Genomic DNA, 24,586 nt, shown 5'->3' on the forward strand with positions numbered 1-24,586 from the left:
GTAATAATAATGATGGCATTTGTTAAGCGCTTACTATGTGCCAAGCACTGTTCTAAACGCTGGGGGGATACCAGGTAATTAGATTGCCCCACATGGGACTCACAATCTTAATCCCTATTTTACAGATGAGGTAACTGAGGCCCAGAGAAGTGAAGTGACTTGCCCGAAGTCACACAGCTGACAAGTGGCGGAGCTGGGATTAGAACCCATGACCTCCGACTCACAAGCCCAGGCTCTTTCCACTGAGCTACGCTGCTTCTCCAGTGTAGAGGAGCTACTAGACGTATCGATTAATCAGTTAATAGTACTGATTGAGTACCTACTGTAAATAGGACTGGGCTATGCGCATGGAACAGTACAATAGAATTAGTAAGCCATGCTCCCTGCCCTCAGGAGCTTACAATCCAGCAAGTGAGATGGACACCAACATAAACTATAGGCAGGGAGAAGCAAGAGTCTTGAGACATTAGGTGCGTAAATGCTTCGGTGAGGGGTAAAGGCAGGAATTAATACCAAGTGGTGTAGTGGGGGAGAGGGCAGGAGTTAGCACCCGACTACTAGAGAAGCAGCACAGAATAGTGGATAGAGACCGGGCCCGGGAGTCAGAAGGTCATGGGTTCTAATCCTGCCTCCGCCACTTGCCTGCTGTATGACCTTGGGCAAATCACTTCACTGGAGAAGCAGCGCGGCTCAGTGGAAAGAGCACGGGCTTTGGAGTCAGAGGCCATGGGTTCAAATCCCAGTTCCGCCAACTGTCAGCTGTGTGACTTTGGGCAAGTCACTTCTCTGGGCCTCAGTTACCTCATCTGTAAAACGGGGATTAAGACTGTGAGCCCCCCGTGGGACAACCTGATCACCTTGTAACCTCACCGGCGCTTAGAACAGTTCTTTGCACATAGTAAGCGTTTAATAAATACCATCATTATTATTATTATTCTCTGGGCCTCAGTTACCTCAACTGTAAAATGGGGATTGGGATTGTGAGCCCCACATGTGGCAGGGACTGTGTCCAACCAGATTTGCTTATGTTCACCCCAGCGCTTAGTTCAGTGCCTGGTACATAGTAAGTGCTTAACAAATACCATAATAATAATAATACCCAAGTGCTTAGAAGGTACAGAAGTGTTGACATGGCAGTAGAGGAAGGAATAGGATGAAGATGAGTGGGAATTATTCCCTCATGGCAGCTGAGTACCACAGTGTTGGAAGGAGAGACAGAGAGAGACAGAGACAGAGAGACAGAGACAGAGAGACAGGAAGGGAAGGAGAGAGAAGGAGGGAGAGAAAAAGGGAGGGAAAGAGAGAGAGAGAAATGAAGCCACATGGGAGCTCATCGGTCAAACTTGGCTCCTGGAAGTTTCTCAAATGGACCCACTGGTGAATCCCAAAGAAAACTTGACTTTTAAATATGGTGGGGGTGATCTACATCCCTGCTGGCTTGGGGTGATGGAAGTAGGAGTGAAAAGCCACTGAATTAACACATTCCCGGACCACAAGGCTCGAATGGGAGTAAAAGACTTATTACAAAGAGAGGAATCAGAAGAATGTACAACTGAACATATAGACATAAGCACTGAGGATGGGTGTGGATAAATCCCCAAGTGCTAGAGATGGCTGATGGGATTATACAGCTCCAGGGGGGTGAGAATTAATCAGGGATGGCTGGTTGGTGGATTGGGGATTTCTGGAGGGTTTCGGGAGTAAAGGGTTGGAAGGGCAAGGCTAATTTCCCCAACTCTGGGCAAGTCCATACAGAAGTGTGGCCATGGGAAAATTATGGGGTGAGCAATATGCTCCTAGACTGCAGTTATCTCATTTTGGATCGTTATAAAATGATTGTTCCATCAGGCTTTGGAGTCAGTCAGGGGCCATGGGTTCAAATCCCGGCTCCTCCACTTGTCAGCTGTGTGACTTTGGGCAAGTCACTTATCTTCTCTGTGCCTCAGTGACCTCATCTGTAAAATGGGTATTAAGACTGTGAGCCCCACGTGGGACTACCTGATCACCTTGTAACCTTCCCAGCGCTTACAACAGTGCTTTGCACATAGCAAGTGCTTAACAAATGCCATTATTATTGAGAAGCAGCATGGCTCAGTGGAAAGGGCATGGGTTTTGGAGTCAGAAGTCATGGGTTCAAATCCAGGCTCTGCCAATTATCAGCTGTGTGACTTTGGGCAAGTCACTTAGCTTCCCTGGGCCTGTTACCTCATCTGTAAAATGTGGATTAAAGACTGTGAGCCCCCGTGGGACAACCTGATCACCTTGTAACCTCCCCAGCGCTTAGAACAGTGCTTTGCACATAGTAAGTGCTTAATGAATGCCATTATTATTATTATAAAATGAAAAACTGACTCACAATAACCACTCTAATAAATAGTCTAATATTTTCTCAGATGCTGAGGATCTAACTTGGGCTCCAAATGAATTGATCTTATGCCCAATCATCCACGTAGACATTAAAGCAAGAGTGGAGTCTCGCTCCCTTCCCCCACCTCAAAAAAAATTATTTGAATGAATTTATTACAGTAAAGACAATGTAATAATAATGCTTTACTTTCAAAACAAATCCTTCCTTCCAAGGAGAGAAATCATGTTACAAACATTTGACTCTATCACTATCCCTGGGAGTTATTCAAATGAGTTCATTCAGTCAATCATATTTATTGAGCATTTACTGTATGCAGAGCACTGCACTAAGCGCTTGGGAAGTACAAGTCGGCAACATATAGAGACGGTCCCGACCCGACAACGGGCTCACAGTCTAGAAGAGGGAGACAGACAACAAAACAAAATATGGAGACAGTTGTCAAAATCGTCAGAACAAATAGAATTAAAGCTATATCATCATCATCATCAATTGTATTTATTGAGCGCTTACTGTGTGCACAGCACTGTACTAAGCGCTTGGGAAGTACAAGTTGGCAACATATGCACATCATTAACAAAATAAATAGAATAGTAAATATGTGCAAGTAAAATAGAGTAATAAATCTGTACAAATACATATACAAGTGCTGTGGGGAGTTGTATAGAATGCATGTAAAAAAAGAATCAACCCCTACCTTGAGAAAGGAAAACTGACAGTTGCTATTGTAGTTTGATAGTAAGAGAGGGAAGGCGTTAAGTCAGACATAATAGATATTTCTTGTGGTCCTAAGAATTTGCTGTGCTTTAGCTGGGTGGTCCCATCTGGGTGGTAAAGAGGTCGAGGGGTTACATCTTTTCCTTGCTCATCAAAAATCTGTAGAAAATAGCAAATTAGAAATCCACATTAAAAGCGGAGTTTGAAAAGCAAGCACGACTTGCAGCTTCACAGAACGCTAGGAAGGAGGATGTTAATATGGCCCGGAAACAAACTTGTCTACCGATATGGAAGCAGCATGGCTTAGTGGATAGAGCATAGGCCTGGGTGTCAGAATAATAATAATAATAATAATGTTGGTATTTGTTAAGCGCTTACTATGCACAAAGCACTGTTCTAAGCGCTGGGGCGAACACAAGGAGATGAGGTTGCCCCATGTGGGGCTCACAGTCTTAATCCCCATTTTACAGATGAGGGAACTGAGGCACAGAGAAGTGAAGTGACTTACCCAAGGTCACACAGCAGATGTGGGGGAGGCGGAATTCGAACCCATGACCTCTGACTCCCAAGCCTGCGCTCTTTCCACTGAGCTATGTTGGATCTGGGTTCTAATCCCGGCTCTGCCACTTGTCTGCCGTGTGACCTTGGTCAAGACACTTCACTTCTCTGGGCCTTAGTTACCTCAGTAACTAAGTAACATTTTACCTCAGTAAAATGGGGATTAAGACTATGAGCCCCATGAACTCCAGACTGAGCCCTCTTTTTCCTCTCCTCCTCCCCATCCCCACCGCCCTACCTCCTTCCCCTCCCCACAGCACCTGTATATATGTTTGTACAGATTTATTACTCTATTTATTTTGCTTCTACATATTTACTATTCTATTTATTTTGTTAATGATGTGCAATTAGCTTTAATTCTATTTGTTCTGATGACTTGACACCTGTCCACGTGGTTTTTTTTGTTGTCTGTCTCCCCCTTCTAGACTGTGATACCGTTGTTGGGTAGGGACCGTCTCTATAGGTTGCCGACTTGTACTTCCCAAGTGCTTAGTACAGTGCTCTGCACACAGTAAGCGCTCAATAAATACGATTGAATGAATAAATGAATGTGGGACACGAACTATGTCCAACCTGATCAGCTTGTATGTACCCCAGACTTTAGAACAATGCTTGACACATAGTCAGCACTTGGCAGATCTTGTTACTATTATTAATTCTGTAATATTGTATCTCCCAAGCTCTTAGTACAGTGCTCTGCACATGGTAAGCACTCAGTACATACCACTGATTAACACTGTCCCCGATAATCAGTCTAGGGCAGGGTTAACCCTAGAGGAAAGCAACTTAATTGAAATATGCCAAATGATGAGGTTTCCTGACCATTCAGTAGAGCCGTGGGATCAGGGCCAGGGACAGATCAGAATGGGACAGGGTGTGGGGCTGGGTGGGGAACAATAATAATAATAATTGTGGTGTTTGTTAAGCACTTACTATATGCCAGGCACTGTACTAAGCATTGGGGTGGATATCAGCAAATCAGGTTGGACACAGCCCCTGTTCATTCATTCATTCATTCATTCATTCAATCGTCTTTAATGAGCACTTACTGTGTGCAGAGCACTGTACTAAGCGCTTGGGAAGTACAAGTTGGCAACATATAGAGATGGTCCCTACCCAAGAGCGGGCTCACAGTCTAGTAGTAAAATGGGGATTAAGACTGTGAGCCCCCCGTGGGACAACCTGACCACCTTGTAATCTCCCCAGCGCTTAGAACAGTGCACTGCACATAGTAAGTGCTTAATAAATGCCATCATTATTGGGAAGCGCAGCGTGGCTCAGTGGAAAGAGCCTGGGCTGTTCCACATTCATTCATTCATTCATTCAATCGTATTTATTGAGCGCTTACTGTGTGCAGAGCGCTGTACTAAGCACTTGGGAAGTACAACAGTCTCAATTCCCATTTTACAGATGAGGTAGCTGAGGCCCAGAGAAGTAAAGAGACCTGCCCAAGGTCACACAGCAGACAAGTGGTGGAGGCGGGATTAGCACTCATGACCTTCTGTCTCCCAGGCCCGTGCTCTATCCATCGCGCCATACTGCTTCTCCAGAACAGGGACCACCTCTGGATTCCCTTCCGTTCTGTCCTGATTCCGGGGACTTTGACAGGAACTACAAGCCGGGTGGGGAGCTACAGGGGGGAGGGATGGATGGGGTGTCCACAGGCGTGTTCACAGCGAGGGGTGCTGCTATGATAAAAGTGTAAACAAAGAAAAAGAAATTCCGGCAAGCAACAGGGGACGGAAGAAATACGGCAGCGAGGAAGCTGAGTTCGAATTACAGGGGTGGGAAGTGTTCGGGAAAGCCGCTGAGGGGGATTTACATTTTTGGAAGTTTTATGTAACCCTTTCATTTTTGACTTAACTAAGCCGTGGCTTTTCCCAGTCAGGGCAGCTTCTGGAATGGATCCGAACTAATTGCCTTCATGTCTATAGGAAATGTACCCCACGATGCGATCCGATTTTCAGAGAGCTTAACCCAGTTGTAGCAGGTACGTCATGTCATAAAAGGTGGAATTAAGTTCAAAATGACTCCAGAGGGGATAAAGGGCATTAGATGTATTTTGTCAGTCAAACCAAGCAAACTGAATCAGCATATTGCATTTCTTGGGAAAAGCGTTTAACACACATATAATAATAATGGTATTTATTAAGCGCTTACTATGTGCAAAGCACCGTTCTAAGTGCTGGGGAGGTTACAAGGTGATCAGGTTGTCCCATGGGGGGGCTTACAGTCTTAATCCCCATTTTACAGATGAGGTAATGGAGGCTCAGAGAAGTGAAGTGATTTGCCCAAAGTCACACAGCTGACAAGTGGCGGAGTGGGATTTGAACCCATGACCCACATATTTAGCGCCGCCTGACGTTTCATCCTCAAAACCACATCCACCAATCAATCAATGGTATTTATTGAGCACTTACTACGTACCGAGCATTATACTAAGTGCCTGGGGGAGTCCAATACAACAGAGGTGGAATGTAAGGCTGGGTCCAGTGGATAACGCCATGAATAAGCAGTGGTTAACGGCAAAGTTGAGTGTTCATTCATTCAATCATATTTATTGAGTGTTGTGTGCAGAGCACTGTACTGAGCGCTTGGGATAGTACAGAACAACAATAAACAGACACATTCCCTGCCCACAACGAGCTTACAGTCTGGGGGTCGGGGGAAACGGACGTTAATCTAAATAAATAAATTACGGATATATACGTAAGTGCTGTGGGCCTGGGAGGGGGGAGGAATAAAGGGAGCAAGTTAGGGCGACAAAGAAGGGAGTGGGAGAAGAGGAAACAGAGGGGGGCTTCGTCAGGGAAGGCCTCCTGGAGGAGGAGATGTATCTTCAATAAGGCCTTAAAGGAGGGGGAGAGTAATTGTCTGTGGGATTTGAGGAGGGAGGGCATTCCAATCAATCAATCAATCAACCGTATTTATTGAGCGCTTACTATGTGCAGAGCACTGTACTAAGCGCTTGGGAAGTACAAATTGGCAACACATAGAGACAGTCCCTACCCAACAGTGGGCTCACAGTCTAAAAGGGGGAGACAGAGAACAGAACCAAACATACCAACAAAATAAAATAAACAGGATAGAAATGTACAAGCAAAATGAATAAATAAATAAATAAATGAATAGAGTAATAAATATGTATGTATGTAAATAAATACATATTTATTTATATGTATTTATATAGACATACATATTTATTTATACATAAATAAATATGTATGTATGTATTCCAGGCCAGAGGCTCCCGCTCGTCCCCCTCTCCATCCCCCCATCTTACCTCCTTCCCTTCCCCACAGCACCTGGATATATGTATATATGTTTGTACATATTTTTTACTCTATTTATTTATTTATTTATTTTATTTGTACATATCTATTCTATTTATTTTATTTTGTTAGTATGTTTGGTTTTGTTCTCTGTCTCCCCCTTTTAGACTGTGAGCCCACTGTTGGGTAGGGACTGTTTCTATATGTTGCCAATTTGTACTTCCCAAGCGCTTAGTACAGTGCTCTGCACATAGTAAGCGCTCAATAAATACGATTGATGATGATGATGATGATGATGATGAGGGTGAGAGGTTGTCAGCGAGACAGGCGAGATGGAGGCAGAGTGAGAAGGTTAACAGAGGAGCGAAGTGTGAGGGCTGCCTTGTGGTAGGAGAGTAGCGAGGTGAGGCAGGAGGGGGCAAGGGGATGGACTGTTTGAGTGGGTCAATGGTGAGGAGTTTTTGTTTGATGAGGAGGTGGACGGGCAACCCCTGGAGCTTGCTGTGGAGTGGGGTGACCTGCCCTGAATGTGTTGTCCAGTGTTGTCTAGGCTAAACAATTGCTCCCTTGCAAATTGATCAGTAGTATTTAGTGAGTGCTCCCTACATGCACAGACACCGTACTAAGCACTTGGGAGAGTACGCCACCGCTGAGTAGCCCACTGCTCTTGCCAGCAATCATGAGTCGCTTCGATGTATCTCCGAGCGCGAACGTCATCTGAGTTCTGGACGACGATTTATTTTCACCAATCTGACCAGTTCTGTTGTACTGTACTTTCCCAAGCACTTAGTAGAGTGCTCGGCTAACAGTAAGTGCACAGTGAACACCATTGAGTGGTTGATTGATTGAAGAGCACCAAGTGTTTGACCTCTAAGACTGCATTGCGTTTTTAAACTATTTCATTCCATCATATTTACTGAGCACTTACTGTTTGCAAAGCACTGTACTAAGTGCTTGACTGTTTGATTTCTGGCACGAAAAGGCTACCTGAATGATCTGCTTGCTGCCTACAAGGGATCCTTTATCGGCTGTTCTTCCGTCGGACACTCCGACTATGCTTCTACGGCTAAACCGTCCCAACCTGCTTGGGTTCACGCTCAGCCTTCTGGTTGCGGAGGCAGAAGAATCCTTCCTCTGATCTGTAGTGGAAGGCCTTCGGGAGCAAAAGAGAAAGCGGTATGAGTTCACTGATCCATTCAATCGGATTTATGGAGCTTACTGAGCGCAGAGCACTGGACTAAGCGCTGGGGAAAGTTTAATATAACAATAAACAGACACCACGAGCTTACAGTTTTAGAGGATGAGTTTACAGTCCAGAGGGCCAGCAGTCTTAGGAGTGGGCACCCACTAGGTGCTGATTCAGGGCAAGATGAGCAGGGGCCGCACGAAAACCCCAGGATAATTTAATCGGACATGATCCTCTTTTTCTCCCCTTCTCCCTCCCTCTTCTGGTCCCACCTTCCAGATTCAGCCAACACCATCTGGTCCCTCAGAAAGCGGCATCACGATGGGCACCTAAGTACCCTTTTGCTGTTACATGCTGTTAGAAGCAGCCTGGCATAGTGGATAGAGCACAGGCCTGGGAATCAGGAGGTCACGGGTTCTAATCCAGCCACCTCCACTTGTCGGCTGAATGACCTTGGGCAAGTCACCTCACTTCTCTGGGCTTCAGTTGTCTCATCTGTAAAACGGGGTTGAGACTATGAGCCCCAAGTGGGACAGACACTGTGTCCAACCTGATTTGCTGGTATCCACCCCAGTGCTTAGATACCTTCCAAGCACTTAGTACAGTGCTCTGCACACAGTAAGCCCTCGATAAATACAAATGAATGAATGAACAGTGGCTGGCATATGGAAAGGGCTTAACAAATACTGCAATTATTATTATTATTGGCACATAGGAAGTGCTTAAATACCACAATAATATTAATAATAATAATTATTATTATTAGAAGGGCAACCTGGTTAGGAAGGTGGGCGGAGGGTGGGAGGCTAGAGCAGGGAAAGGGTGGGGGGAGATGGATGGATGGATGGATGGCATGGCTTAGTGGCCAGAGCATGGGCCTGGGAGTTATAAGGTCATGGGTTCTAATCCTGACCCCACCACTTGTCCAGGCAAATCACTTCACTTCTCTGTGCCTCAGTTTCCTCACCTGTAAACTGAGGATTGAGACTGTGAGCCCCACGTGGGTCAGGGACTGTGTCCAACCTGACCTGCTTGTATCCACTCCAGTGCTTGGAACTGTTCTTGACATGTACTAAGCACTTAATAATTTGCTTGTATCCACCCCAGCACTTGGCACATAGCAAGCACTCCACAAATCCCACAATTATTATTATTCATTCATTAATTCAGTTGTATTTATTGCATGCTTATTGTGTGCAGGGCACTGTACTAAGAAGTAGTATAGCCTAGTGGCTAGAGCATGGGCTTGGGAGTCAGAGGACGTGGGTTCTAATCCCAGCTCAGCCCCTTGTCGGCAGGGTGACCTTGGGTGAGTCACAGCACTTCTTTGGGCCTCAGTTCCCTCATCTGTAAAATGGGGATGAAGGCTGTGAGCCCCATGTGGGGCACGGACTGTGTCCAACCTGGTTACCTTGTATCTATCACAGTGCTTAGAACAAGTGCTTGGCGCATAGTAAGTGCTTAAAAACTACCATAATGATTATTATGGTTTATTATTACCCCAGCCCTTATAACAGTACTTGACACATAGTACGCTTAACAAATACCATAATTATTACTATTACCCCAGCACTTAGAATAGTGGTTTGTACATAGTAAGTGCTTAACAAAACTATTATTATTATTATTATTATTATTATTATTACCCCAGTGCTTAGAACAGTGCTTGTGGCTTAGTGGAAAGAGCACGGGCTTGGGAGTCAGAGTTCTAATCCCGGCTCTGCCGCTTGTCAGTTGTGTGACTTTGGGCACTTCACTTCTCCGGGCCTCAGTTCCCTCATCTGTAAAATGGGGATGAAGACTGTGAGGCCCCCCGTGGGACAACCTGATCACCTTGTAACCACCCCTGCGCTTAGAACAGTGCTTTGCACATAGTAAGTGCTTAATAAATGCCATTATTATTAATACTATTATTATTCTCTGTGCCTCAGTTACCTCATCTGTAAAATGGGGATGAAGACTGTGAGGCCCCACGTGGGACAACCTGATTACCTTGTAACCACCCCAGCGCTTAGAACAGTGCTTTCCACATAGTAAGTGCTTAATAAATGCCATTATTATTATTATTATTATTATTAATACTATTATTATTCTCTGTGCCTCAGTTACCTCATCTGTAAAATGGGGATGAAGACTGTGAGGCCCCACGTGGGACAACCCGATTACCTTGTAACCACCCCAGCGCTTAGAACCGTGCTTTGCTCATAGTAAGCGCTTAATAAATGCCATCATTATTATTATTCTTCTCTGTGCCTCAGTTCCCTCATCTGTAAAATGGGGACTAAGACTGTGAGGCCCCCGTGGGACAACCTGATCACCTTGTAACCTCCCCAGCGCTTAGAACAGTGCTTTGCACATAGTAAGCGCTTAATAAATGCCATCATTATTCTCCGGGCCTCAGTTCCCTCATCTGTAAAATGGGGATGAAGACAGTGAGCCCCCCTTGGGACAACCTGATCACCTTGTAACCTCCCCAGCGCTTAGAACAGTGCTTTGCACATAGTAAGCACTCCATAAACGCCATTATTATTATTATAAATATTATCATTATGATGACGACGAAAGGGGGGCTCAGTCCGGGAAGGCCTCCTGGAGGAGGCGAGCGACTCACCGCTTGGGCTGGTTGCGGAAGGCGGTGGAGGTGGTGGACTGGCTTTGGCCGGCCCGGCTGGACCTCCGGCTGTCGGCCATCGGCGGCGGCGGCGGAGCATCTGTTTGTCCGGTCGCCATGGAGACGAGGGGGTCGCCATGGAGACGGGAAGCGCCGGCGCCATGGAGACGGACATCAACAAACGCGCTCGCGATTGGCCGCCGGGGGGCGCGGTGGGCGGAGCCCAGAAGCCGGGATGGGGGGAGGGAGGAGGAGGAGGAGGCGGAGGAGGCGGGGAGGGGGCCGGAGGAGGCGGGACGGCGGCGCCGGGCCCTCCTCCCAGCCTGACAGCGTCCGGGGCTGCAGGCGGATGGATGGAGCACCTCCCGGAGGAGGCGGCGGCCGCGGCGGAGGCTGTAAGTCCAAGCCGGGGATGACCCCAGCTTCCGGGGAGGGGCGCTGAGGGGAAAGCGCGCCCCCTTTCGGCTCAGCGGACGCGGTGGGCGCATGCGCCCTCCTCCCCCCTTTCCGTCCTCCCTCGACGGGTCAGGCGTCCCCCCCTCCGGCGCGTGCGCGGTGGAGACGAAGGCGCGCGCAGCCTGTAAGCCTCCCCCCCACCCTCGCCCCGCCTCGGCTTCCCGCGCGACCTCGGCGCGCATGCGCGTGGGGAGTCGGAGGCCGGGCCGCCTGCGCTGCGGGCTGGGTGAGAGGACTTGGGGGGGAGGGGAGGGGAGGGGAGGGGAGGGGGGCCCCTTCTTGGGGGGGGAGGGGGAGGGAAAACGCAGCCCCCCCTCCCCCCCCCTCATGGCCTGACATGAGGGCACCCCACAAACCTGCCATGGGGGGAAAGGGGGACAGTTGGGCACCCCAATACCTGACCAAAACCTCCATTGGAGGGGAAATGGGTGCAGTTGGGCACCCCAATACCTGACCAAGGCCGCCATTGGGGGAAGTGGGTGCAGTTGGGCACCCCAATACCTCACCAAAGCCGCCACTGGGGGAAAATGGGTACAGTTGGGCACCCCAATACCTTATCAAAGCCACCATTGGAGGGGAAATGGGTGCAGTTGGGCACCCCAGTACCTGACCAAAGTCGTCATGGAGGGGAAGTGGGTACAGTTGGGCAACCCAATACCTGGCCATAGCCGCCATTGGGGGAAAATGGGTACAGTTGGGCACCCCAATATCTGACCAAGGCCGCCACTGGGGGGAAATGCGTACAGTTGGGCACCCCAGTACCTTACCAAAGCTGCCACTGGGGGGAAATGGGTACAGTTGGGCACCCCAATACCTGACCAAAGAGGCCATGGAAGGGAAGTGGGTGCAGTTGGGCACCCCAATACCTTATCAAAGCCACCATTGGAGGGGAAATGGGTGCAGTTGGGCACCCCAGTACCTGACCAAAGCTGCCACTGGGGGGAAATGGGTACAGTTGGGCACCCCAATATCTGACCAAGGCTGCCATTGGGGGGAAATGGGTACAGTTGGGCACCCCAGTACCTCACCAAAGCCGCCACTGGGGGGAAATGGGTACAGTTGGGCACCCCAATATCTGACCAAAGCCGCCACTGGGGGGAAATGGGTACAGTTGGGCACCCCAATACCTGGCCAAAGCCGCCATTGAGGGGAAATGGTACAATTGGGCACCCCAATATCTGACCAAAGCTGCCATGGAGGGGAAGTGGGTACAGTTGGGCACCCCAGTACCTGACCAAAGCTGCCATGGAGGGGAAGTGGGTGCAGTTGGGCACCCCAATACCTGACCAAAGTCGTCATGGAGGGGAAGTGGGTACAGTTGGGTAACCCAATACCTGACCAAAGCCGCCGTGGAAAGGGAATGGGTACAGTTGGGCACCCAATACCTGACCAAAGCTGCCATGGAGGGGAAGTGGGTACAGTTGGGCACCCCAATACCTGGCCAAAGCCGCCATTGGGGGGAAATGGGTACAGTTGGGCACCCCAGTACCTTACCAAAGCCGCCACTGGGGGGAAATGGGTACAGTTGGGCACCCCAATATCTGACCAAAGCCGCCATTGGGGGGGAAATGGGTACAGTTGGGCACCCCAGTACCTTACCAAAGCCGCCATGGGGGGAAATAAGTACAGGTGGGCACCCCAATACCTGACTAAAGCTGCCACGGAGGGGAGGTGGGTACAGTTGGACAACCCAATACCTGACCAAGGCCTCTATGGGGGGAAATTGGTATAGTTGGGCACCCCGATACCTGACCAAAGCCACCATTGGAGGGGAAATGGGTGCAGTTGGGCACCCCAATACCTGACCAAAGCTGCCACTGGGGGGAAATGGGTACAGTTGGGCATCCCAATACCTGACCAAAGTCGCCATGGAGGGGAAGTGGGTACAGTTGGGCAACCCAATACCTGACCAAAGCCGCCATTTGCGGAAATGGGTACAGTTGGGCACCCCAATACCTCACCAAAGCTGCCAGGGAGGGGAAGTGGGTACAGTTGGGCACCCCAGTACCTGACTAAAGCTGCCATGGAGGGGAAGTGGGTGCAGTTGGGCACCCCAATACCTGGCCAAAGCCACCATTGGGGGGAAATGGGTACAGTTGGGCACCCCAGTACCTGACCAAAGCTGCCGTGAAGGGGAAATGGGTACAGCTGGGCATGACAGTACCTGATCAAAGCCTCTGTGGGAAGAAATGGGTACAGCTGGGGGCAAGGATGCCAGCATTCATTCATTCAATCGTATTTATTGAGAGCTTACTGTGTGCAGAGCACTGTACTAAGGTCTTGGGAAGTACAAGTTGGCAACATGCAGAGACGGTCCCTACCCTACAGTGGGCTCACAGTCTAGAAGGGGGAGACAGAGAACAAAACATATTAACAAAATAAAGTAAATAGAATAGATATGTACAAGTAAAATAAATAAATAGAGTAATAAATACGTACAAACATATATACATATATACAGGTGCTGTGGGGAAGGGAAGGAGGTAAGGTGGGGGGAATGGAGAGGGGGAGAAGGGGGAGAGGAAGGAGGGGGCTCAGTCTGGGAAGGCTTCCTGGAGGAGGTGAGCTCTCAGTAGGGTCTTGAAGGGAGGAAGAGAGCGAGCTTGGTGGATGGGCAGAGGGAGGGCATTCCGGGCCAGGGGGAGGATGTGGGCTGGGGGTTGATGGCGGGACAGGCGAGAACGAGGTACGGTGAGGAGAATAGCGGTGGAGGAGCGGAGGGTGCGGGCTGGGCTGGAGAAGAAGAGAAGGGAGGTGAGGTAGGAGGGGGCCAGGGGATGGATGGACAGCCTTGAAGCCCAGGGTGAGGAGTTTCTGCCTGTTGCGCAGATTGATTGGTAGCCACTGGAGATTTTTGAGGAGGGGAGTAACATGCCCAGAGCGTTTCTGGACAAAGACAATCTGGGCAGCGGCGTGAAGTGTGGATTGAAGTGGGGAGAGACACGAGGATGAGAGATCAGAGAGAAGGCTGATGCAGTAGTCCAGACAGAATAGGATGAGAGCTTGAACGAGCAGGGCAATGGTTTGGATGGAGAGGAAAGGGCGGATCTTGGCAATATTGCTGGGGGGAGGGGGGGGGAAGGGGGAGACAGCAGCCCAGGACCATACTTTTTAGGGTGTCTTCTGGCGGGGGCACTCTGGGACCCTGTGTTTATCCCTGGGAGAGGGTTTTTGGGGTGCAGGGCGTTGGTGTTGATGGTCCTCGAGTCTCCATTAATAATAATAATAATAATGATGATGATGATGGTATTTGTTAAGTGCTTACTATGTGCCCAGCACTGTTCTAAGTGCTAATAATAATAATGATGGTGTTTGTCAAGCGCTTACTATGTGCCAAGCACTGTTCTAAGTGCCGGGATAGATACAAGGTTATCAGGTTGTCCCACTTGGGGCTCACAGTCTCAATCCCCATTTTACAGGTGAGGGAACTGAGGCCCAGTGAAGTGACATGCCCAAAGGCACGCAGCTGACAGGTGGCGGAGTCGGGATTAGAACCCACGACCTCTGTCTCCCAAGCCTGGGCTCTTTCCACTAAGCCACGCTGCTTCTCTTTTTTAGGGCGTCTTCTGCGGGGGGGGGCACCCAGGGACGCTGTGTTTATCCCCGGGAGTGGGTTCTTGGGGCGCAGGGCCTTGGCGTTGGTGGTCCTCGGGTCTCCAGTAAGCTCCCTCTGTCCTTTAATGCAGATGGTGTGGTGGCCTGGGTCTCCCACTGCTTGGCCGAGTTGCGGACGTGGTTGAGAACCAACTGGTTGAGGCTCCATCCGGACAAGGCGGAAGTGATGCTGGTAGGCCCGGGGGTGGGGGAATCCCCGCGTTGGGGCCTGTGGGAGGGATAATCCTGGTTCTTCGGTCACCAGAGAGACTGACAGAGCCGGCCTCTTTTCATTCATTCATTCAGTCAAATTTATTGAGTGCTTCCTGTGCGCAGGGCACTGTACTAAGCGTTTGAAAAGTACAATTCAGTAACCAGTAGAGACAGTCTCTGCCCACAATGGGCTCACAGTCTAGAGTAATAATTATGGTATTTGTTATAGAAGTGAAACACAGTGTATATATATACACACAAACACACACACACACACTATATAGTACTAGTATATATATATATAGGACTAGTATATATATAGTATATAGACTATATATATAGTCTAGTAGGGGGGAGACAGACATCAAAACAAGTAAACAGGCATCAATATAAATAAATAGAATTATTCATTCAATCATATTTATTGAACACTTACTGTGTGCAGAGCACTGTATTATTATTACTATTCACAGTCTAGAATAACAATTATGGTATTTGTTATAGAAGTGTAACACACACATATATATAGTACTATATATATACTATATAGTACTACTGTATATATAGTACTATATATATAGTATATAGACTATATATATAGTCTAGAAGGGGGGAGACAGACATCAAAACAAGTAAACAGGCATCAATATAAATAAATAGAATTATAAATAAATATAATTATTCATTCCTGAAGGAGATGAGCTATCAGTAGGGCTTTGGTGGGGTGGGGGGGGGGGGTGATAGTTTGGCAGATTTGAGGAGGGAGGGCATTCCAGGCCAGAGGTAGGACGTGGGCCAGGGATTGGCGGCGGGACAGGTGAGAACGAGGCACGGTGAAAAGGTTAGCATCAGAGGAGCGGAGTGTGCAGGCTGGGATATAGAAGGCGAGAAGGGAGGTGAGGTAAGAGGGGGTGAGGTGATGGAGAGCTTTGAAGCCAATAGTGAGGAGTTTTTGCTTGATACGGAGGCTGATAGGCAACCACTGGAGGTTTTTGAGGAAGGGGGTTGACATGCCCAGAACATTTCTGTAGAACGATAATCCAGGCAGTGGAGTAAGGTACAGATTGAAATGGGGAGAGACAGGAGGTTGGGAGATCAGAAAGGATGCTGACGCAGTAATCCAGTTGGGATAGGATGAGTGATTGTACTAACGTGGTAACGGTTTTGTTGGAGAGGAAAGGGCGGATCTTGGCGACCTTGGGGAGGTGAGACCGGCAGGTTTTGGTGACTGATTGGCTATGTGGGGTGAATGAGAGAGCAAAGTCAAGGTTGACACCAAGGTTGCGGGCTTATGAGACGGGAAGGACGGTAGTGCCATCCATAGTGATGTCCAGAAGGCAGGAGGAGATACGAGCCCGGAGGGAGGGAGAGAGAACAGGGGGAGGAGATGGAGATTTGGGTGTCATCTGCGAGGAGGTGATAGTCGAAGCTGTGGGAGTGAATGAGTTCACCAGGGGAGCGAGTATGGATGGAGAAGGTGGCATGGTGAGATTGAGCTCCACTACTGGGATTCTACAGTTTGGCTGAGGCAAAATGCAGGAGCGTCTGAGTAGCTTTTGAGGATGGTAGTTCTTGAAAAGTTAGCGAATAGCTAAAGAAGTTGGATTCCAGCCTCGGCAATGGAAAGCCAGAGGTTCTGACTACTGTACGTTGCCATTTTCAAAAAGCACGGTAACCCCAAAATATTGATCATTAAGGATCGTCCCAAATATTTTGGGGCAGGGAAATCATTGAATTTTCTTCATTCTGCCCAACAGACCAAAATTTTTTAAAGTGATTATTTTTCAGGCCAAGTAAGTAGTTTTGGAGCTGTCATGGTTTTCCTCTAGCCATTTGGTTTGTAAAAGTGGCAGAGAGAGAATGGTTCTTTTGGGGTTTTTTTTTAGATTATTATCCATTTTGGAAGAGATTTGTAAATGCTAAAAAGGAAAACCTTTTAATAATAATAATTACGGCATTTGTTAAGCGCTTACTATATGCCAAGCTCTGTTCTAAGCACTGAGGGGGATACAAGGTAATCAGGTTGTCCCACGTGGGACTCACAGTCTTAATCTCCATTTTACAGATGAGGTAACTGAGGCCCAGAGAAGTTGCGTGACTTCCCTGAAGTCACACAGCTGACAGGTGGCAGAGCTGGGATTAGAACTCATGACCTCTGACTCCCAAGCCCGTATTCTTTCCAGTGAGCCACGCCGCTTCATTTCCTTTTGAAATGAGAATAGTCGTGCAGCTTCCCAAAACCAAATTGAGCCATTTTCTATCCTGCGAATGTTATGACTCCAACAAGCACCAAAATAGTGTCTCAGTTTTTAACACCTTGAATAATCATCATCATCAGTCGTATTTATTGAGCGCTTACTGTGTGCAGAGCACTGTACTAAGCGCTTGGGAAGTACAAGTTGGCAACATATAGAGCCAGTCCCTACCCAACAGTGGGCTCACAGTCTAAAAGGGGGAGACAGAGAACAAAACCAAACATACTAACAAAATAAAATAAATAGGATAGATATGTACAAGTAAAATAGAGTAATAAATATGTACAAACATATATACATATATACAGGTGCTGTGGGGAAGGGAAGGAGGTAAGATGGGGAGGATGGAGAGGGGGACGAGGGGGAAGGCCTCCTGGAGGAGGTGAGCTCCAAAAATAATGTTTTCTTGGTTCCCATAAGATGTACTTTGGGGGATTCATATATTAGATAGTATGCCATCAGAATTACTTAGTTATTACCCGTATTATGCTTTTCTCCTTTTATGCCCTTTTCTGAAAAGGATATTTTCATTTATTAAAAAATCGCGACCTTTATGCACACCGTACACACATAGCTCTGCTCACAAGCCCATGCAAACTTGCACACGGACTCATCCACAGACATACTAAAACTCGCAGGCGTGCTTTTCCCACAGACTCCCCCACACCACAGTTAGTTAAGCTGGGAACCGAGCCTCCCTAACCTGGGGACAGCAGGAACCCTGTGGTACCGCCCAGCCGTGAAGAGGAAGGAGTAATGGGTTGGGCTTTGGTGGATCTGTCAGATGCCGCCGAGGAAGGGAAAGGGAACCAGTCAGTGAGCGGTGCTGGTTGCCTCGATTCTGCGACACCGCATCTTTTCACTCCACATTTGGTGGATCTGTCAGATGCCGCCGAGGAAGGGAAAGGGAACCAGTCAGTGAGTGGTGCTAGTTGCCTCGATTCTGCGACACGGCATGTTTTCACTCCACATTTGGGCTAGGACGTTTTGAGCCGGGCCTATTTATTTATTTATTTTACTTGTACGTATCTATTCTATTTATTTTATTTTGTTAGTATGTTTGGTTTTGTTTTTTTTTTCTCTGTCTCCCCCTTTTAGACTGTGAGCCCAATGTTGGGTAGGGACTGTCTCTATATGTTGCCAATTTGTACTTCCCAAGTGCGTAGTACAGTGCTCTGCACATAGTAAGCGCTCAATAAATATGATTGATTGATGGATTGATTGGAATGCCCTGCTCCCTCTGCCCCTCTGCCAAGCTAGCTCTCTTCCTCCCTTCAAGGCCCTGCTGAGAGCTCACCTCCTCCAGGAGGCCTTCCCAGACTGAGCCCCTTCCTTCCTCTCCCCCTCGTCCCCCTCTCCATCCCCCCATCTTACCTCCTTCCCTTCCCCACAGCACCTGTATATATGTATATATGTTTGTACGTATTTGTTACTCTATTTTACTTGTACATATCTATCCTATTTATTTTATTTTGTTAGTATGTTTGGTTTTGTTCTCTGTCTCCCCCTTTTAGACTGTGAGCCCACTGTTGGGTAGGGACTGTCTCTATATGTCGCCAATTTGTACTTCCCAAGCTCTTAGTACAGTGCTCTGCACATAGTAAGCGCTCAATAAATACGATTGATGATGATGATGAGAGGAGAGAAGGATCAAACGGGGAGGCTTTTCGGGCTTCCGCATGGTTAGAAGAAACTTCAGAGGGTGCAGGGTCAGAGCAGGTGCGCTTCTTTCACTGCAAGAACACAAGCCTTGCATTGGAGGTGTAGTAGCCGGGGCATCCAGGGGACCCATTGCCTCGGGGCGGTTTTTTAGCCGCTACCTCCCCTCGGGTTGACGTGGGGTTTCGCCTCTTCACCGTCTCCTTATCTAATGCAGCTACTGGTACCTCTACTGCTGCCCATACAGTGCTCTGCATACAGTAAGCGCTCAATAAATACGATTGATGATGCCCATGCTAAGAGACGTGGTGCTTTCTATGGTTGTACATATTCATTACTCTATTTATTTTATTTGTACGTATCTATTCTATTTTATTTTGTTAGTATGTTTGGTTTTGTTCTCTGTCTCCCCCTTTTAGATTGTGAGCCCATTGTTGGGTAGGGACTGTCTCTATATGTTGCCAATTTGTACTTCCCAAGCGCTTAGTACAGTGCTGTGCACATAGTAAGCGCTCAATAAATACGATTGATTGCTTTCTATGCTGGCTGGAAACTGACCAGCCCACGTGGCCTCTTCGGGCTTGACAAGACTGACAGAAGAGCGCTACGTTCTCCCACCGTGCTGGGCAACCCCTAGCTAAGACAGCAACCCTGAAGGGAGCCATCTAGAGTTTTTATTTTTATAAATATATATAAATTACTATTCTTCTTAAGTGCTTACTATATTCCAAGCACTGTTCTAAGAACTGGGATAGATACAAGTAAATCAGTCAATCAATCAATCAATCGTATTGAGCGCTTAATGTGTGCAGAGCACTGTCCTAAGCGCTTGGGAAGTCCAAGTTGGCAACATATAGAGACAGTCCCTACCCAACAGTGGGCTCACAGTCTAGAAGGGGGAGACAGAGAACAATCAATCAATCGTATTTATTGAGCGCTTACTGTGTGCAGAGCACTGTCCTAAGCGCTTGGGAAGTCCAAGTTGGCAACATATAGAGACAGTCCCTACCCAGCAGTGGGCTCACAGTCTAGAAGGGGGAGACAGAGAACAAAACCAAACGTATTAACAAAATAAAATAAATAGAATAGATATGTACAAGTAAAATAAATAGAGTAATAAATATGTACAAACATATATACATATATACAGGTGCTGTGGGGAAGGGAAGGAGGTAAGACGGGGGGATGGAGGAGAGAGCGAGGGGGAGAGGAAGGAGGGGGTTCAATCTGGGAAGGCCTCCTGGAGGAGGTGAGCTCTCAGTAGGGCCTTGAAATCATGTGTATATAAATATATGTGCGTATATAGATAAATATGTTGCCGATTTGTACTTCCCAAGCACTTAGTACAGTGCTCTGCACACAGTAAGCCCTCAATAAGTACGATTGAATGAATGAATGTGCATATATGTGTGTCTACAATCAGTACACATATATGTATAAAAAAATTTTATTGGCATTTAAGCACTTACTGTGTGCCGAGCACTGTACTAAGTGCTGGGGTAGATGCAAGTTAATCAGTTTGGACACAGTCCATGTCCCACATGGGGCTCACAGTCTTAATCCCCGTTTTACAGATAGGGAACTGAGGCACAGAGAAATTAAGTGACTTGCCCAGGGCCACATAGCAGACAAATGGAGGAGCTGGGATCAGTACCCAGGTCCTTCTGATTTCTAGGCCCGTGCTCAATCCACTAGGCCATGCTGCTTCTCTCTCTGTATGGCTAAAATAATCATAATAATGATAATGTTGGTATTTGTTAAGCGCTTACTATGTGCCAAGCACTGTTCTAAGCACCGGGGTAGATACAAGGTGATCAGATTGGACGCAGTCCATGTCCCACGTGGGGCTCACAGTCTTCATCCCCATTTTACAGATGAGGTAACGGAGGCACAGAGAAGTGAAGTGACTTCCCAAGGTCACATAGCTTACCTACATGTAGCTGAATCCCTATTTCATGAATAGGGTAGGTGACAGTATTTACATTTAGCGAATGGGATGATGTTAAAAAATCCTAACTTCAGAGTAAAAGAGTTAGAAAAATGATAAATCAGTCAAATTAAATGGAACCTGCCAAATGAGGTAGCTTTTAGGCTGTTTAATGTGTTGACCGAATTCAGGTTCCCATAGTATTTTTCATCACCTCTCTAATTTTATTTATTCTGTAAACTTCACGCATCCCACTCAGCACCATCCTACAAATAATGGGTATTTCATTTGTTTATTAGTCGTATTTTTTGAGCGCTTATTGTGTGGTACAGGGCAGGACTTGCCCAGCTCCCTTAAAGGTGTGTGTGACCCAGGTAAGCAGGTTAAATTTAGGGGACATGTACCCCTGCTACAGGCTGCCACGATTTTGTTATTGTTGCTGCCCAAAATCTCAATATTTTCAGTGTTTGCTGAATTTGAAAAGCAAAGAGATTCAAAGGCTTGCAGCTACCATAGAATAATTTTCCGCTGAGAGTTTGTGATATCGTTTTCAAAATTGTTCAGTTGCCCAGTGATGAGGTCTCCAATAAATTGGTAACTTGCTGCTATGAAAAGGTTTATGGAACATGGTCGTGTAATCGTGAATTTATATTTAGGTTATAGTAGTAAAAGTGACTGGCTTAAAACACGGTCATAGTCTGGATCGTTAATATGGTTAGGGATAAAAAGCAAGAGGGAGTCGAAAATGAACATTTAAAAGAATTGGAAGCTGCACTTTTGCGGTAACTCTTGCCTAAAACACGGTAATAGTGTGGAACATTAATACGATTAGGGATTGGAGGCAGAGGGGAGTCAAAAATGAACACTTAAAAAGCATTGGAATCAGCACCATTTTTTCTGCTACAACTTTTGTTCTGACTTCTGACAGGACTGTCGATCTGGATAACATTTAAAAATAAGAAAAAGAAGTAATTTAAAACAGGTCATTTGCATTTAGCTGCGTTATTATGCCTTTCCAGTGATCTCAGTATCTGCTCATCCTAATCCTCAACCAATTTTATTTCTAAGTAGTCATCCTGTAATTATGCCACCCCAAATTTAACCCGATGCAAATGTAAGTAAATGCAAGGAAGACTTTCCTGGGACCCGTTTCGTTCTGGTCTATTATGTCAGTGCTTACTTACATAGGTGCCAAAGACATTCTTTCTTTACTGCATAAAGAGAGGCTAGTTTCCCCATTCTTTAAATTTTTTCTTCCATGAGTCCCCGTCTCTGAAATTTTACTATTTTGGTGTTCTTTGGAAGGGTGTGGTCTAATTTTAAAATAAAAAAAAAAATTACAAGCGTTATTTTAGGATTACTTTTTCACCTGTTAGTAACTTGGTATATTAAACTTGTCTGCAATCGAGGCAGTAATGGGCAGGGCTAGTTGGGCGTTTTTCTCTTCTTATCTCCTCAGCAAACTGAAAAGGAGGCGGAGGTTCCAAGTTAAACAGAAACGTCAGGGAAGCACCAGGAAATTTTGAAATGCTGTCAAACCTCACTCTCTTAGATTTAAGGAACAGAAAGCCCCATCTTAACTGGTGCAAATTCCAGATTGATTAGAAACATCGACTTTTCCCCCACCCCGGCCTCCTCCGCAAGCTCTGGGCGTCCTGTGCTGGCCTGCCTGCCTCGCTCCACTTCGTTCAGTCATTCATTCGGTCGTATTTATTGAGCGCTTACGGCTTGCAGCGCTTTCAGGTTGGGCTGCTGTTCCGCTGGCAAAGCCAGCTCATCTTTCATCTTACCTCCTTCCCTTCCCCACAGCACCTGTATATATGTTTGTACATATTTATTACTCTATTTTACTTGTACATATCTATTCTATTTATTTTATTTTGTTAGTATGTTTGGTTTTGTTCTCCGTCTCCCCCTTTTAGACTGTGAGCCCACTGTCGGGTAGGGACTGTCTCTATATGTTGCCAACTTGTACTTCCCAAGCGCTTAGTACAGTGCTCTGCACACAGTAAGCGCTCAATAAATACGATTGATGATCATGATGATGAACCGTTACTGTCTCCTCCCTGCTGGAGGCAATTATATGATGCCAGTTTGTACTTCCCAAGCGCTTAGTACAGTTCTCTGCACACAGTAAGCGCTCAATAAATACGATTGATGATGGAGGCATGGACCGGCTGGGCAAGAAGAAGAGCGGCAGGGACCTGCAGCCAGAGAGCCCGGCAGGGCGAAGGGGGATGTAGCTGAGGCTGTATCTCCGCGTCCCTCTCAGGGCCCGGGGCTTTGAACCCTCTAGGAACGCCTTCTCAGTCAGCCCGAAGGACCAGTGCAGCCTTCCCACATTATTATTATTATTATTATTATTTATTAATTGTATTTATTGAGCGCTCACTATGTGCAAAACACTCCCCACTGTTGGGACCAACGGCGAGGAGGCGGCACATGAGGAGGCACCGATCAATCATATTGAGCGCTTGCTGTGTGCGGGGCACTGTACTAAGCGCTTGGGAGACTACAAGGCAGCAATATAACAGGAACATTCCCTGCCCACAAAGAGTTTACGGTCTCGCTTCCCCACGGGGCACTGTCTGATTTACTGCAAGTTCCAAATCCACAGCGTCTGAAATGATGAGGGTTTATTGAAAAATGATAATAATGAATTGTAATATAGAGTTCGAGCCCGCTTTTCTATATGCGCAATGCTTTGGGCACGATCCAATTAGAACACCTTCTGGTGGAGACCCAAACCTTGAGGGCAACAAAATTACCACCCTTTCCTACCCTTAATTTATAATGCTTTTTTTCTTAAACAGTTTTATATCTTGTTCTGAGGCATATAATTATAATAAAGCAGAAGCAACACGACCTAGTGAGTAGAGCACGGCCTTGGGAGTCAGAGACACCGGGCTCCCACTTGTCTGCTGTGTGACCTTAGGCAAGTCATTTCCTAAAGTGATTTCTCTTTGCCTGTTGCCTCATCTTTAAAATGGGGATTAAGTCCGTGAGCCCCATGCGGGACGTGGGCTGTGTCCAACCTGATTAGCTTTTGTCTACCCCAGCACATAGAACAGTGCCTGGCACATAATAAGCACGTAAATACCATTTTTTAAAAAAGCTAGATTTGTAGTACAGTGCTCTGCACACAGTAAGCGCTCAATAAATATGATTGATTGATTGGTACCCATTGAGGGTGTGAATACTCAGACCGCTCCTGCTGTGTTTGGTTCATGCCTCTAAGTGGAAAAAGTTATCCTAAGCTCGCACTGCCCTTGCGTACCCATTTGGAGAAACAGCAGCAGAAGAAGAAGCAGAGAAGCAGTGTGGCTCAGTGGAAAGAGCCCGGGTTTGGGAGTCAAAGGTCATGGGTTCTAATCCCGCTCCGCCACGTATCGGCTGTGTGACTTTGGGCAAGTCACTTAACTTCTCTGTGCCTGTTAGCTCATCTGTAAAATGGGGATTAAGATCGTGAGCCCCACGGGGAACAACCTGATCACCCTGTGTCCCCCCCAGCGCTTAGAACAGTGCTTTGCACAGAGTAAGCGCTTAACAAATACCATCATCATTATTATTATATGGAGCTTACCCATGCTTATCCAGTAAAAGCCAGCTTGACATTACTCGGTATCATCATCATCAGTCGTATTTATTGAGCGCTTACTGTGTGCAGAGCACCGTACTAAGCGCTTGGGAAGTACAAGTTGGCACCATATAGAGACAGTCCCTACCCAACAGTGGGCTCACAGTCTAAGAGGGGAAGACAGAGAACAAAACCA

The 24,586-nt window shown here is 47.1% G+C and overlaps 2 protein-coding genes across 5 annotated transcripts in view; one reads left to right on the forward strand and one right to left on the reverse strand.

The window, feature by feature from the left end:
- Positions 1-10,792, reverse strand: part of DNAI4 (dynein axonemal intermediate chain 4) — a 52,150-nt gene extending 41,358 nt beyond the window's left edge. For both annotated transcript variants that reach the window (XM_038752937.1, XM_038752936.1), the window contains exons 1-3: positions 10,710-10,792; positions 7,900-8,065; positions 3,063-3,241 (exon numbers count right to left, since the gene is read on the reverse strand). In XM_038752937.1, the coding sequence (XP_038608865.1) occupies positions 3,063-3,241; positions 7,900-8,065; positions 10,710-10,789 (425 nt within the window). In that variant the 5' untranslated portion in view covers positions 10,790-10,792. The remainder of the gene's footprint in view (positions 1-3,062; positions 3,242-7,899; positions 8,066-10,709) is intronic.
- Positions 10,793-14,858: 4,066 nt separating this feature from the next.
- MIER1 (MIER1 transcriptional regulator) overlaps positions 14,859-24,586 on the forward strand; it is a 76,256-nt gene continuing 66,528 nt past the window's right edge. For 2 of the 3 annotated variants that reach the window (XM_038752248.1, XM_038752249.1), the window contains exon 1: positions 14,861-14,952. In XM_038752248.1, the coding sequence (XP_038608176.1) occupies positions 14,947-14,952 (6 nt within the window). In that variant the 5' untranslated portion in view covers positions 14,861-14,946. Of the gene's footprint in view, positions 14,953-24,586 lie in introns of all 3 variants that reach the window. The other variant, XM_038752252.1, reaches the window with a different exon arrangement.

This window comes from Tachyglossus aculeatus, chromosome 10 (assembly GCF_015852505.1).
Source record: "Tachyglossus aculeatus isolate mTacAcu1 chromosome 10, mTacAcu1.pri, whole genome shotgun sequence".
Lineage (NCBI taxonomy): Eukaryota > Metazoa > Chordata > Mammalia > Monotremata > Tachyglossidae > Tachyglossus > Tachyglossus aculeatus.